This window comes from Molothrus aeneus, chromosome 1 (genome assembly GCF_037042795.1).
Source record: "Molothrus aeneus isolate 106 chromosome 1, BPBGC_Maene_1.0, whole genome shotgun sequence".
NCBI lineage: Eukaryota > Metazoa > Chordata > Aves > Passeriformes > Icteridae > Molothrus > Molothrus aeneus.
In genome coordinates, this window is record NC_089646.1 from 113,689,036 (window position 1) to 113,705,657 (window position 16,622).

The 16,622-nt window shown below is 36.5% G+C and overlaps 1 protein-coding gene across 1 annotated transcript in view; it reads left to right on the forward strand.

Moving 5' to 3' along the window:
• Nucleotides 1–16,622, forward strand: part of RP1 (RP1 axonemal microtubule associated) — a 164,908-nt gene that overhangs the window by 22,415 nt on the left and 125,871 nt on the right. Inside the window, exons 6-16 of the mRNA XM_066547495.1 lie at nucleotides 2,711–2,862; nucleotides 3,490–3,568; nucleotides 4,228–4,303; nucleotides 5,858–5,934; nucleotides 6,021–6,052; nucleotides 6,193–6,322; nucleotides 7,646–7,749; nucleotides 9,694–9,867; nucleotides 10,477–10,689; nucleotides 11,784–11,961; nucleotides 13,669–13,800. Of these exons, the coding sequence (XP_066403592.1) occupies nucleotides 2,711–2,862; nucleotides 3,490–3,568; nucleotides 4,228–4,303; nucleotides 5,858–5,934; nucleotides 6,021–6,052; nucleotides 6,193–6,322; nucleotides 7,646–7,749; nucleotides 9,694–9,867; nucleotides 10,477–10,689; nucleotides 11,784–11,961; nucleotides 13,669–13,800 (1,347 nt within the window). The remainder of the gene's footprint in view (nucleotides 1–2,710; nucleotides 2,863–3,489; nucleotides 3,569–4,227; nucleotides 4,304–5,857; nucleotides 5,935–6,020; nucleotides 6,053–6,192; nucleotides 6,323–7,645; nucleotides 7,750–9,693; nucleotides 9,868–10,476; nucleotides 10,690–11,783; nucleotides 11,962–13,668; nucleotides 13,801–16,622) is intronic.

Genomic DNA, 16,622 nt, shown 5'->3' on the forward strand with positions numbered 1-16,622 from the left:
CAGTTGGTTAGCACATGGTGCTAATAATGCCAAGGTTGTGGATTCAATCCCTATATGGGCTGTTCACTTAAGATTGTAGTCAATGAACTCTGTGGGTCCCTTCAAACACAGAATATTCTGTGATTCCCTGAACATCCTAATTTTTGGGCTCTTTCTGAGTAGCAGCTTTCCTTGTTTCTGAAGTGAAGATACAATGAAAGATTTTTATTATTGAGTAATCTTCATGCATGAAAAGCACAAAGACCCACTTATAACCAACCTCTCAATCTGCATTTTGTAGTTAACAATTTCTCTCTCACACAAGGGAGGAAGAAAAGAGCTTCTGTGCATTTCTACCAGCTTCAGTGTAAAAGGGGTCATGCAGAAGGCTTTGGAGAAGGCAGTTTCATCTCTGATTTAGTAACTGAAAGACGGCCCCTGTGTCTTTTTGCCAGTGTTATATTTCTGCATGAGACAGTGTAAAGGGAACACAGCTTTTAACTTCAGAGAAGATAGTTTGATAACAGAACAGTGGAGGGGTCTGGATTCAATGTGAAAGAGAGATGATGAGAGGCACTTTAAAACCAATTTCTAAATAAAAAGAGGCTGAAGCACTCTCTGATTTAACATTCTTTTTTATTCAAAGGAAAAACATGGGAATTAAACTGTTAAGAAGTGTTACATAGAGACTTTGTTGCTATAATGCTGGAGGACTGAGCAGCATTCATTTGATGTTTTATCTCTACCATTCTACTTTTTGTCCCTGTCTGCTCATGGTTTATGACACAATCATTAATTATATCCTGAGAATAAATCAGGGATACACAGTGTTGGTAGATGGTGGATCTTTCCTTTTCTTCTTACAGGAATTGAAAAGCAGGTAGTTATTGAAGGAGGAAATTGTTGCAATAGAGCATTATTGCAGTCCTATGCATGGAATTGCTGGTCTAGAGAAATTATCTCCCTCTGCTGAGGTCTGTTCAAGGGGCATGTGTTCATGTGGGTGCTGTAAAGGAAAAAATTGGGCAAGTAAATAGATCAGGTGGTGACATGTGAAATTATATGGGTAAAGTTCAGAATGAATTAACAGCTGCTAAACAAAAACTATCTTGAGTATTGAGACAGGCGTACACTGGGAAAGATAGTGCCTGATTATGGTGCTAAGTCAAGAGTGTCAAAAGCTTCTGTGTGTTAAATGTGGCTGGCCTTTGCTACATATTTCAGAGGAGCTCAGAGGCTTGATCTCAAAATGAGTTGGCTCTCATGCCAGAAGGAAATTACCACTAGTGTTCTATGTGGGCACATTACAACCTGTGCAGGCTGTTTAGTGTTTTTGCTAAATGATTACCATTGTCCAAATTGAATTCTTTAAAGATAGCTTACTTAGTAACAAACAAAAAAAACCCCTGTGTAAATAAATTAGAGATAATAATGAAAAAAATAAGGAGGAATGGAAAAATTGCAACACTGACCAGCCACCTAGCATAATTGCAGATATGGGCTGATGGTGAATAAATCTTCAGTGCATATTAAAGGAAGGTGTTTGGCCATCAGAAGAGTGAGCTCTGGAAGCAACCTCCTTCAGAGAATTACAGCCAAGCTTCATAACATATTTCAAATAGAAACTGACAATTGAATGATGATAATGTTGATGCTGTTTCGGACCCAGTGGTTCAGAAACTCTTTTCTGCTTGCAAGACAGAGAAGTACACGGACACCTACCCTTGGAAGAAGAGCTTGTGTGCCAGAAAATGAGGTTTTCCCTTCCCCTTTCATTCTCTCTGTACCTCATCTGGTCAAACAAAATATTGTTAGTGTATATTGGCTTAAATTTCGCCTTTCTCATGTTAATATGGAAGATTATGATTGCATGTTTTATCTTACTTCTGGATTTTATGGAGTTCCTACATCTGCATTTTAAGTACCACAGTTTTATACTGGTAGATATTTTTATGTAACATAGTCTTTAGTTTCATCATATTTTGACTTACATTTAGTTTTACTTGCAATATCCATTCTTATTAATTAAATGATTTATTGAATTTAAGTCTTAGTTGTTCTGCCCTAAATTTATATGCTTTAAAGTATTTCCACATGGAATATAGAGAGGTTACTTATCCCTGGAAGCGTTCAAAGTCAGTTGGACATGGATCTGAGTGACCTGATGTAACTGAGGATGTCTATGATCATGGCAAGGGCTAGATGGTCTTTAAAGGTGTCTTACAAACCAAACCATTCTATGATTCTATCCTGTAGCATTAATTGCTAAAATAACAAAACAATGCAGTGTTCTAAGTCTTGAGGTCCTAGAAAACTAAAATTATGGTGCTAGATTTTAGCCTGTTTGTTTAACCAGTGCATTCAAAATGGTAATGGCTCCCATTGCTTTTTATAGTTTTGATCTCACCACTAATGGTGACTCTAATCTTGGATTTACGTTATTTACTTTTCAGTTTATGATGCTTTCAAATGATGCTGCTCCAAGATATGCTACCAGGGACTTAAAATTACCTTCTGTTTGCATTCTACACAAGTGACAGTCTGGGACACAACAATAAATGCAACAACCATAAAAAACATAAAAGCAACTGTATATTTTATTTTATTGAATAGGATTTTTAAAGTTTTATACCCTTTACACAGATGTCTTTGGACTCTACAGCCAGCTAGATGTTATTGTAACTATATAATAGTGCTTGTGATATGAAAAGTTGTCATCTTTTATTGTCAGTGACTGTCTACAAAGTGCATGTGACAACGGGAGACCTGTGGAACGCTGGAACTGAGGCTGATGTCTATATTTCTGTCTATGGAGAAAGAGGTGATACAGGATCAAGACAGCTGCTCAGGTCACAGAAATCCAAGAAATTTTTAAAAGGACAAGTAAGTGAAAGGGCATTTTTTGATATGTTTGTCTGGCTTTTCTCTCTAGGGTGGGTGGTGATTTCAAGAAAGATGCAGTTAGAAAAGAGATATTTACTACATTCCAATGGCTCCCCAAAATTCCCTAATTAAGTTCCAAATACTTTCTAAAGTTATACCAGTGCTTTTGGAAGTGAGAATTTTCATTTAAAAAATAGGTAAGCTGTGCACTTTTGGTTTTAATTCTTCTAAAATTTTTATTTTATAAGCAAAGAGGAAATTAAATTTCATTTTATACCTGCATTTCTAATGTTGAAGTCTGCTGTAATTTGTAATTGTTTAGTCATTGACACTTTCAACATGTTTCTCTTTCCTGACTCTGATCCCATTCATTTGAATGGCACTACTCCCATTAGCAAAGTGATCAGGCTTACCTCTGCTTCTGTTTCAGGAAACCTGACCTTCCTGTTTTGCTCTCACTTTATCATCAGCTAATATTTCAAATTATGATCTTGAAAAAAGTTATATTGACAAAGTTATAAGGGTTATATAAGACAAAGTTATAAGGGTTCTTGGGTCTTCAGAATTGTGTGGCTGAAGAATGCTCTGCTTTTTACATTTTTCTGAAATTTTGTTGGTTGATTACAGACTGACATCTTTGCTGTTGAAGCTGTGCACCTTGGATGTTTGTACAAGATTGTTATAGGACACAATGGGCTTGGATCAGGTCAGAAATCTCACCTGCACTCTACTCTCAACCATTATGTTAAGGACAGAATCTGATAGTAATTTTTTACTAATCCCTGTTAAAAGCTGTGAGGGGCAATGTTTTCATGTTAAACATTGCTTGTGTCTTGTATTAAAGTTAAAATTAGCTATTATAATTTTAGGTGGATTAGCATTATCAGTTGCACTGTAAGGATGCAATTGAAGATTTTTGTAACCCTATCTTGTCATTAGACTTCCAGTTAATAGTGAAATTTAAAATGCTTGCAGTCAAAAGTCCTATTTTTCAAAGTCTTGAGCCTAAATACTGTAAACACAGCAACTTATTTTGAGCCATTATAAGCTGCTATATAATTTTGTTGTTATTTTGATTGGCAAAACTCATAAGACTCATATGATGGCAATGTTAAAGGAGGGAGGGATGTAGGCAGGGACAGACTCAGCAGCTTGCAGGCCCATAAAGAAGCTCCAGAGTACCTAGAGCAGGTACTGTCCTCTCTCTAGCTGTGAGGGTAGCTGTCACTCTTTCAACCTGCCAGTGGAGCTGCAGATTTTGCAGCTCCAGTAGAAGAAAGAAAACTATAGGAAGCCTGACATAATTAAACACATCAATTTTTCTCTCATGAACAATGTTTTGTTTTTCACTTTTTTTCTTCTAAGGAAATGGATGGTTTCTGGACAAAGTTGTAATCAAGGATCCTATAACAGATTTGGATTATACTTTTCTTTGTTACAGGTTGGTTATGGTTGGTTATATTTGATTTGGGTTAGATGTTTAATAAATTTGTAATTACCTAATTACCCTTAGTTTTTCTCCTGAAATATCCTGTAAGGGGAAATATGTGTTTCCTAAGAAGGGAGTTGAGATGGTCTGATTCTTTTTACAGCTCTAAGAGATATATCTGGTCAAACATTTGGTCTTTGAACTAAGGAAAAAGCAATAAGAAGTTCTGTGTGGGAACTTTCTATTCTCACAACTTTTGAACTATTTAAGATAGGCTTTTGTTACACATTTTGCATATCCAACACCTTGTACCTGACACCAGCAGGTTCATCCGTTCTTCCATGTCATGCAATGCAAGGCTTTTCAGAAGAATGGCTTGCTGGCTCTCGAGCAAGCTGTTCCTGATTTACTGAAGTTAGCATGGAGATTAGCTTGGGGTTTAGTGAGCTCAGGATCAGACTTTAAGATCCTGTGAAATGACAATCACAAATGCAGCTGCCTGACCACATCCCCTTTACTCATTTGCTTTGCAGCCTGTCACTGAGCTGCAACGTAATTTGAAGCAATCTTAACTTCCCTGCCTTTTCCCATGCAGATGCTGCTGCTCAGATTCTTCTGTTCTATAACTCATTTACATGCCTGATTAATCCGCAACACCTTGCGGAAAAATCTTAATCGATAAATATCTGTGCAAATATTAGGAATGGTAAAGTCCAGTCACGTAAGAGTCTAGCTGCAGCTTGCCAGTGGCACCCCAATTCTATTTCCTCCTCTCACTTCTCTGAGTGAATAAATAACTGCCTGAGACAGCCCAGAGTGAGCGATGTGCACACTGAATCTGATTTATGTGTGAGTAAGGGCTTTCTGCCTATCAGATACAGCACCTCATCCTTGCCTGACCTAATTTTGAGTCTGTATTCTCGATGAGATGAACTGCTATGAAGAGATCTATAATGCTGGCTTCATACATAATTTAGGGAGAGTTCAAATCCATTTCAGGCAGAAAAATACAGGGTATGTGCTAGTTATTGTTAGAGCTTGATGCCGTGCTTGCTATCTTGCTCTGAGTGTGGGCATGCTCTTGACTTAAATGGAGTTAGACTTAACTTACATAAGTAGATGTGTACAAAGGCATTGTGAAAGTACAGTTCAGACATGGTGAAAGTGTTGCCACTATTAGGTTTGCCTCCTTTTATAGGGATTTTCAGGGCATGGAACAATTTGCATCTTGCTGTAGCCTTCTTGCAGACAGGAAGAACAAACATTGTGATCACTGCACAATTCATGATTGATCTGGGATGAATACGAGTTCTCTGACATGTAACAATTGGGTTAGGCCCTTTTACCTCAGTCCAGGAAAGCATTTATTGATGTTTCACCAAGAGTAAGAAAGAAAAATAATTTTTTGCCAATGTTAATCTCTTTTTACTAAAGCTGGATTTTTGTATTGCTGTTCGTCAGTCTTGAGACTTTAATGCATAGAACAGCAAGTATTGTATACAAGTGTCATGCATACTCTGGAAGTTGCCAATAAAAGTTATTACTGAAAGAGGTTCTGGTTCTTAGGTGGCTGGACCAGGGACAGGATGATGGCAATATTTCTCGAGAACTGCCTGTGACAGATGCCAGCATGCTTCCAGGAAGTAAGTGAAAATTGGTGGGGAAGAAAACTGTCTCAAAGGGAATGAAGAATTTCTGTAAATTAATTACACTGTTTTTAACCACACAGGACAAGAGCTGGAACTCAAGAGAGAAAAAACTGTAAGAGTATACCTTTTCATTTTCATTTATACCACTGAATTCTGCTTTGAGGGAAATCAGGTCAGTTGAATGCTTTGTATGACAAATTCCTGTGTATCATCTTCTCATAAGTCTTTTCTGTTTGTTGTTTACAAAACTAGTGGGCTGCAGAAAAGTGGAAATTTCGGAAAGGCATTACACTTCAATTTTACAACAGGGTCACTCGTGGCTTCGTTTGCCTCTACCCAGATAGCAGAGTTGATGCTCTTGGTGATAAGAAAAACAAATATGGTAAAGTATTTTCTATGTGGATGTGTGCATAAGAGATACAAAGAAAGACTTTAATATGGAGATTCCTAAAATGGATAAGAGTATATAATCATACTAAACATTTTCCTTGCTTAAAACATACATGTGTTAATGACTATAAAGACTCAGAAAATATATGCTTAGTTTATATACACACAAAATTCTCATACAGTGTCTTGTCACTGGCTTTCCTTTACCAAATAGAAAAACTTCTTGTCATCTTCAGTTTGGTGCTCCCACAGAACTCACATGGCAAGGACAGCTAGAGTCTTTTGAAACTAGATCCATCTAAGATAACAACCTCAAATTTAGGTAGAGTTTGTTAATAAGGAGTAGATATATGTCTGTGTGTGTACATATATATATTATATATATGTGTGTGTATATGTATGTGTCTATGCATAAATTCATTTTATTTCATCTTTATAATTTATTTTAATGGCAGTCTACCAGTTCCACCCTTTATCAACTTCCCTCTTCTGCATTAGTAACACTTAACTCTAACACATATCATATTAGGTACATGTATTTTATTCCCTTGGAATTGTTGGAACTGTTCAGTCATTCTGACATCTCACCACGGACTTTACACAGGGACCTTACACAGACCTTTTTTTGAAGTGATAGAATCTTTCACGTCACGCCAAAGTGTGCATCAGGACACAACAGGATTCCTCGAGAGACAGCTGCATCTTACAAAACTGCAACATAATGGATTGGTAGAACAGTTGCTTAAAAAAATCACTGTTGTCCCTGGGAACAATAAAAAATGGCAAGAATTTACCTTTCATCAGTATTTTGTAGCTATAAGAGTTAATTGTTTGGAAAATTGGCCAGATTTAAAATTTGAGAAGCCATGAGTTATGCTGCAGGATTTGCTTTACAAATTCTAATATGAGTATAGAGAAAATGAAGTCCCTTTTCTTATCGGAGAGCTTTATGTTCCCTACATCATCTGTTATTTATCATCTAAATTCAGTGCTAGAGCCCAGATCATTATGCTGGAGTTCTCAGCTCCTTTTTATGGATTTTTTTTAAAACATATGTGCTGATAAAAAGAAATTTGTTCCTTATCATTACCTCTCAGGGCTTTTCTCCTCAAGGCAGCAAAAGAGACAGTAGTCTCCAGATGCCCTTTCCTGAATGAATGAGAGAATTTATTGATCAGAGAGGTCAAAATGTTGAGTTAAACACTTAATTAATTCTTTTTCCTTGAAAATGATAAACCATCTATTGTAATTAAATGCAAATATGAATTATTAGACTTTCATATTTCTGGCTTTTTTTTTTTCATTTAACTCTTAGGTCTTTTTGATGTAAATGTCAAAAGGAGAAATATATGTATATTCAGCAGTCATCAAATGCCATCTCTTGCTCTTGCTCTTGTCAGTGGCCATGTAACTGGAAAGGTAGGAAATGCTGTTACTTCATAAAGATATGTCATTTTCTGATTAAAAAAAAGTTTTTAAAATCTGTCTAATAAATAATTGTACTTCCAATCAGATAAAGAGTGAAGAATTGCAGAACAGAACCCAGGAAATTGCTGATAAATAGGTGAATTTAGAGATAGGGCTTTGTTTCCTCACACTTTACTTTTTATTTTTTGGTTAATTTCTTTAATTCAGAAATACCAGGCCAAGATGTCATTTATATTCTTTTGCCACTTGCTGACAAGCTGCCTGGAATGTCCTAATTTCTCCTCTTTTTTGATAAGGAAAAATTCTCTGGCTTGATTTTAAATGAATGCCCCTTATTCCTTTGTGTTTTCTCTTTTTCTTTTTTCAAGTAACATGTGCCAGTCATAAGACAGCTGGTATAATCCAGGGTTTGTTTTGATGCATTTTGATTTGTTCCAGCCCAGCTTCAAAGTCTTACTATGACTTTTCTTCCTCAGCACTTGCAGTGTACGAGTGAGTAAATGGAGTTGCAGAATTCAGTTCCTTCTGATCATAGAATCAGAGAATATCCTGGGTGGGAAGGGACCCACAAGGATCATGGAAATCTGACTCCTGGCTCTTCACAGGACAGCACCAAGAGTCACACCATGTGCCTCAGAGTGTTGTTCAAACACTTCTTGAGCTCTGTCAGGCTTGGTGCTGTGACCACTCACCTGGAGAACCTGCTCCAGTGCCCAGGCACTCTCTTTGTGAAGAACCTTTTCCTAATATCCAACTGTTATGACCTATCCCAGGATATGGGAGTTATCCAGGTTCTTGTAAAGGGACTCCTTAGGGCTGATTGGAGTGAAATGGCACTGGATTATTAATGTGTGTAAATATATGAACAGGGTTTGAATGAGGAGTGTAGATATACCCAGGTACCTCCCCTCATACAGGGGAGCTTTCAGTCCTATGGTGAAAGGCCTCAGAAATGAATCTGAGGGTGCTTTGGGAGTCTTTGATGGTTTATGACACCTGTAAGACATGACACCTATCTCTCAGGCACTGGAGGAACAAAAACGCAACACAAAATTGCAATTTGCCTTATAACACATACTTAATTGTACTTTGAGGACATGCTTACTTGCTTGTTTCACAACTATTTGTAAAATCCATACAATTTTTCCTTTACTTTTACAGGTATATTGAATCTGATAGACAGTTCTTTTAGCTTTTTCTTCAGAGGGTAATGCCTTGAAAATGAAAAATTTTCCTAGAAATATTGCTTCTTTGTACTCTTGAAAATTCTAAGATGATGTAAATCAGAAGTATTATCAATTATTAGAGGGACTGTTAGCCTTTTACATTGATTAAAATCCTAATTTTATTTAAATATGAGAATGATGATGATTTGATAAAATATTTAAATAAGTATTATTATGTATTGAGAAATGGTTGATAAAATATTAAATTATGTATTTCATACAATGGTATCATAAAGCCTGCCAAGCTGAACAGGCAGTCATGGACTAAAGCATGTTGCTTTACTCTTTCATGTAAAACTTCTGATTTTCTGAGTGTTTTCTGTGAGAACAGTATAAATGAATGAGGACAAACACAAAAGCAAGAGAAGATGGGCTGGTGGCCAAGAGTTACCATGGCTCATTTCCTGCTTGTGTCAGCCTTATACTTTGTCATCTTTATAGGCTGTGACACACTCTCCAAGTGAGGCACCCATGTACCTTTCATATTATTGCCAGATCTGTGTCATTGTACATTGAACTGTTTCTGTCAAATTCCACAGAGCCCACAGTTTCACAATTGCACATCTGAAAAATGGAAAGATTTTTGTACTAGACTGCTAATATTGTGGGAACTTCAACAAGGCAGAAACTCTGTTATAATACTCTCTCTGTTGTTTGGATTTTGCCATATAGTTCATATAATTTATTATTCCTTCTTTGACTGTGTTAGAGCAAAGACAAGGCCTGCTGTGAGCTCCGTGTCCACCTTCAAGCAAACAGCCGTGCCATTCTTGAGTCAGCCAGCTACCCAGGCCACACTGTGGCCTTCAATCTCCAAGGAAAAGTAGCTGATGAAGCAACAGGATATGCTGGGCTTTCCAGAGAGTTTGTCGTGCATGTCAAGGTAAGGTGGGCAGAGAAAAATTCGGAAGACCCTTCTAAAATTTGCTGTTATAAAGCAGCTTGTTTCTGAGGGAGTTTCAGAGGTTGGCGAGGTAAAAGAGGGATCCTCTTCCACGAGGTGGAGCCCAACTCCAGTGTAACAGGTAGGCGGCACTTGAGAGGGTTCCCTTTGCTGCTCTCCCGATACCACAGCTGGAACACGCAAACAGAGTGGGCAGTAACACAGGAAAGATGAGATCCTCAGCTTCCTAGCAGACTGTCAAAAAATGGCACACCAGAGCTGCTGTTGAAAAGAGACAAGTTCCTTAATTTGCCACTCTTCTTGTTCTCTGGATTTTGTGCTGTGCTGCTGAGCAAGAAAAAGCAGGGATGCTGCAAAGTAGGGAAGGATTTCCACTGCTCTGGTTGGTGCCTGCACAGAAAGCAGCACATATTCAAAGACTGGAGGTATACTTGAATTATATACTTGAGACTGACTCTTTTATCTTTTATACAAGGACATGCATAAGTAAGTGCTTAAAATTAAATGGTAGGAGCAGTATCAATATCAAAATTTAATAAGGAGAAAAGCTGTGCTATTCACAGAGGACTTTTTGTTCCTGATCTAAAGGGTGTGTTTCATCATGGTGCCATCATTCTGCTCAACACAAGTCTCTGCCAGGCTCTGTCTCTTAGACCTGATGGGAGCTGCAGTGGAGCAGGTCAGCAGCAGCAGGAATCCTACTGGAAAGTGCATAAAATCAGCTCTGGACTCTGCATGTTTGAAAGTGTGAAAAAACCAAGAATGTATCTGAAGATCAAAGATGACCAGTGTAATGGAACAGTAAGCAGTTATTGTTTGTATTTCCCTCTGCAGATAGTTTGAGTGAATTGTTAGAGATAGGAGAGAATCTTTTTTTATTTGCTTGACATAAAACTTTGTTCAGATTAAAAATGTTTCAAATATTTTCCTTCATTTACCAAAGCAAAAGCAGAAAAATATAGCAAGAGAAGGTGTTGTGTCAATTTGACAGTTGATGGACTCAGTAAAGATCTGATTATATTACTAAACTATTGAGAATGTGGATGTAGTTAAAACTTATGTACTGTTAGATAGATGATGCAGATAGAACCCATCAAAGAATAACTAAAATGTAAGTAACTGTATACTTCACTAACTTTTAAAGTGTTATTCTGTTCAACTAAGTTAATAAATGTAAGAAATATTTTTGCATAATTTTTATTTGGGAGTTTCAGACAACTGAATATGAAATTGAGCTGTGTAAGTTCTCAGGTATAAGGTCCATGAGATTTTTTTTATTGCCTCCAGTACAGTTTCAGGGATTAAAATATTTGATCTATATTTTGAATATAGGCTTTGTGAGTATCTTATTTTTCAGCAGTCCTCTCACCAATGGATCAGGACATCTGGGAAAAAAATGTCATTGGCTAAAGGTTTTGAAATTAAACTTGTACATGCTCTGAAATTGAGGAAAAAATGAATTACATCTGTTAAACACATGTTATATTATGTAGCATTAGCAAATCTGGGCTATGCATAAAATTTGCGTAGAAATATCCTATGTGTTCTGATACAGATATTTTCACATTCCTTGATTATCCTTTGGAAACTGTTTTAGTGGGAAACTCTTTTCAATATATTCAAGCCTTTGCCTAAATCCTAACATAAATCAAAATGCTTTCACTTGGTCTTTCACCTTACTAATCAACTTACTTGATTAGTCTTTCTGGTCATAAAAGAATAAACAGGGATTAGGTGCAGCTATGTCTCTGTGTGTGTAGTAATGTATCATGTTGTGAAGAATGTAAAGTCAATCTGAAATATTACTGGAAAGTAGTATAATTAAGACTTTAAAGAAGTCTTCTAGCTACATTCATTCAGTTGTTGAATTCATGTTTCTGTTATCAATTTCTTAGGGCACAGGTGATGAATACTGTCATTTTAAAATTGAGAAGAATTTGGAAACAGGATCTGTGAGCCTGGAATCAGTGCGAAATAAAGGGATATATGTTGGTCTTCTGCCAGATGGCCAAACTAAGCCAGTTGTTAACACTGGAGAGAGAAATATCTTTTTCTACCCACAGGTCATCAAATGTATGTGATTTCTCAATAGTGTATGGTTTTATTTAGTAATTAGTGTTTCTAATGGACAAAATTCAAAGCAGAAGTGTAAAAGATACATTGACACAATTTCCCTTGTGTTTCAGCAGCTTTAAAGGTGAAAATTTTATTGTATGCACACTTAATTTCTCCTACATATTCAGTTAACTTCATTCAATAATAATAATAATAATAATAATAATAATAATAATAATAATAATAATAATAATAATAATAATAATAATAATAATAATAATGATGATGATGCAGTAGATGTCAATTGTTTTACTACCAAGCTTTTGAAAATGAGAATTGAAACAGGGGACAAGTTAAAGATGGCATTGGCTTCCTGGTGTATTCCCCATTCTGGCCTTAGATTTTGGAAGCCTGGGAGATGTTGTCTTGCTACCAACACTACCACAGTTTTTCCTGATCTTATATGGGTATTAGCAGACTTTCAAGAAGGCCTACTTGGCATTGTTCAGTTTCTTTTTCAGTGATGTGAAATACATTGTACTCCCCACCCAGAATATTCCTTATGTTATTTCTCTGTCCCATAGTCAGATTTGAGAGCTATTGCAGTCAAAACATTTCTCAGTAGAGAGCTGACCTAGTCAGCTATCCAGGACTCAGAAACTGGGTCTCAGCACACTCTGGGTCACTGTCATTGGGTGGCCTTTTTTGGCCATTGCTTGTCTTTTCCCCTTCAGGAGAAAAAAGTTTTTAATTTGGTGAAAAACTGGCTACCAAAGATAGCCAACTGACTTAGATTATAACTGCAGGAAACACCATTCTGCAGGAAACATATTCTTATCTGGTGGACTTGACAACAGACATCAGGAAACGAAACAACTCGTGAAAAGGCTAAATGGACATCAGTTTGCAATTGAAAAGTTGCTCAGATTTTTTTCCAAACACAAGGAGAACAAACTTATCTTAGCAAAAAGAGAGTCTTAAAACCTACAACTACTTTTACTAATTGTTCCATGTATACTATGATCGAAGCATTGTGAAAGTCACTGTAAGCACATCCCTACTGTTCTGTCCCTGTTTGCTGCAGGGTGATAGGAATATTTTAATCACTGTGTCCTTGCAGAAATGAGAAAATTATTTTCCTTTATTACCTTTTGGAAGAGCAGTGTTTTCAATAGAAATTCTCAACAAGGCAGTGCTTACCAATGTCATTAAATAAAGCTGAATGTTACTTTCTCACAGGCTTCAACCCTCCTGAATTTGTGTTGCTCACTAAAAGGAATATAAAAAGGATCTAATATTTCCTATGCAAGCAATAAATATTGTCTGTCTGACATGTTTATATTAACAATATCAATTTACTTTTTATTATTCAGGTGGCCTCTAGCAATTTTCATTTCAGCACTTCCACTCTTAAGAAAAAAACTTTTTGGGGGTGGAGAAGCTTATTTTGGGGAAAGCTACATGTTAACAAGTCATTTTATTCCTACACCAATGTTAAATTTTTGCTTAGATTTTTAAAACATTGAATGGATTTTAATTGGTATGTCAGTTCTGTTCCCAGTTTTTGTAGCATTCTGTTAACAAAGTAGAAAAAAATCCTTTTCCTTAGACAAAGGATTTTGATGTCTATTGTGTGGAACAACTGTGAGATCTGCTGTTAGCTTCTGAGAAAGAAAAAGCAAATGGCTTCTAGCTAGTTACAGATTTTACATTTCATTGTTTTAGTTGGCCGGGAAAAGCCAATGGGAACATCTGCAGCACCCAAACAAGAGAAGAACGACTTCAGAGCATCTCAAATCCAACCAGCAAAAGCCCAGGAGCCAGTACCTCAAAGGCCTTCAACTCCCCCACCCTCAAGTAAGTGACAATTCCCAAACCAGCTGTGGTACATGTTTTATGCTTGTCCTCTGTGTGTGTTTGCAGAGAATTAGCTCAGGAAGGACAATAAATGGCTTTTCTAGATTTTTTCCCTAGATTTTCTGAATTGTGAGCACAAACACACTACATAAAGTACATTTCCAGTTACTCTTTTTTCTAAAAGGAGTACTGGAATGTGGCTTATTGATAAGGCAACAATCAGCAGGTTGATTAATTTGTTAAATAACTTCATTTTAAAAAATTAATTAGTTATTTATTGATTGAATATTTCTGTGGAAATTAAGAGGTTGATATGGTGCAGAACCCTATCTAAAGCTCACTGAAAGAATGGACTGTTTCTCATTTATGCTATCACACTCATGTTTCCTGCTTTATGGCTCACTGGAGGAAAGAGGAAGGTTTTGATGCATTGCATGCTAGATTTATAGCTATGATTTTTCAGATAGGAGTTAGATAAACAATGTTCTGGTCATGCTTCTGGAATCATGGTCAAGCAGATGTGTTTTTCTAGAATAAAATGCTTCTTCTTTAGCTAAAGACGTTGCATAAATGGTCTAAGACAAGAATTTTTGTAATATTCAGTAACCAAACTAAGGAACTAAACAACTAAACAAAACAGGGTCTTATATATCTCCTAAAGAGTGGAGGTGATAATGTTTGCTTCCTGCATCTCTTATTTCAATGTACCCAAAGACCCTGACAGTCTGAATCGTGTCATATCACCACAAAAAGCAGGTGGGGTAAATGGAGCTGCCAACAGCACATGGAGGCACATTCACATGGTGGAAAAATAGCTGCTACTTTGAAAGAGCTTTAAAGACAAGATTATATTGCAATTTCCAGTATGGGAGACATGCTTACTCAGTTACAGGTGGTCTCAAAGGCATTTATGTAGCAAATAATTCTGGTGGGTTGCTGATTTGGTTTCAAACTTGATGCTCAGATTGTTTCATGGTGTACATGAAAAGTTTGGCTCTGTGAACAAGACTTAACATCTGGCATCCTTGTTCATAGGGTAAAATGGGAGGCATCAAGCAGGATTTTAATTAAATTCAGTTCAATCAAACTGTTCTGGTTAAATTCAAGCATAGTTGTGAATCACTATAAATACTTAATTCTTTTTGGAAATATTTTTTCCATTTTTAGCTCAAAACACCTAATCTGTCAGGTTTCACATTGTATCATTGTGTCACAAAGCCTTCCTGAAGTGTGGTGGGTTGTCAGCAGATATGCTGTGTCTGAAACCCATGACAACAACACACAAGCCATCAAACCTGTTTTCAAAGAAACTGGATGTTTTTAGGGTTGGATACAAAGGATCCTTTTATAGAAGCAATATCTGCCATGAAATTGGTTGCATAGAGTCTATAGCACTCTGTAAGTAGTTTTTCTGGTATTCATAAATATAGATTCTGCTTACAGAAAATGAATAGAAATATCAATATACTCTGTCTTTCAAATAAAATGATCATTTTTTTAGTAAGATACTTTTCACTCAACGTATGTCTTTTGACATGTACAGGTGAGCCTTGAGTTTTAAACTGATATTCATTAAATTGTTATTTTCTATTTTTCACTAACAGTATTTGGAAAAGGGTAATGCTTGAACTGAGTTCACAATCCAGCAGTGGGCTTAGCAGGCAAACTCGGAGCAGATTAACTCTTAGGCTGACCAGACCCTCCTTTTTATGTCTGTGTCTGCTAACTTGTAGGTGAATTTTGATTTCTGTTTTCACAAATAATAATTGATTTAGGATTCATTAAACTGAAAACCATGCTACATCATTTGAGACTTCTCCCATTGCAGCGTGAGTTCAGTGTTCCTCAAGAAACTTCTTTCATTGTACAGAGATGATGTCAGGTCCCAGCTTCCACTTAATAGCTCAGATGTCATTAGCTTCCAAGAGACAAATGCAGTCTGTGACCCTGAGGACACCTCTGTGGTTTATACTAACAAATTGTAGCTCTGAGAAATGCTCTCTATATCCTCCACGTTCTTTTCCTGTATGTTTGGCATTATCAGTTGCTATTAATTTTTTAAAATATTTTACTTAGAAGTTAAAAATAAAATCTGATCTCATTTCCACCTCAGTTAACATTGGAAATGATGGTACACAAAGGTGTAATAAAAAATACATCCACTTTATTGCCCAAACTTCTGCTCCAGAGATTAGTTTTTCTGATGGCTCATTTTAAAAGTGTCACTCAATCATATGATTTTCTCAGACAAGATAATTTTCCTTTTGTGTTACATTTAGGATAAGTAAGTAAATTTAAAAAAAGTTATTTCTGTGAAGTTGTGGAAAGGGTTGTGACTTCAACATTCTTATGCAGGCCTATTAGAATTAATTTTTGTCACAATAGATTTACAGCATGGTGTCATGAAGTGTGTAAAATCCCATGAGTAATGCAAGGCAACCATCAAATCTTCTTTTCAGACTGGAATATTTTTAGCCTGTAGCAAATCAATGCTACCGATTTCCATTTGTAAGAAGAGCCAGTAATTTATGAGGCAGAAAGCATTCCAAGCCTGTGAATTGTTTGTGCATTATAATTGCTCCAAGAGGTAGTAGTTTGAGGTTGCAGTAACTGTTTTGGGTAGCAACTGTCCAAGTCTGGAGTTCTTGTCCTAAGCATATGAGGCAGCATGGGGTTCCTTATGTTTTTTGAATAGCTTTGCTTTTTATGAACATTTTAATCTCTTTGCTGTAAGAAAGTTGTGGTTTTGGATAGCTGGAAGGAACTCCATCTTTCAGAGTTACAGGTGAGAAGTTAGGTAACTACAGTTACAGAAAATCTTA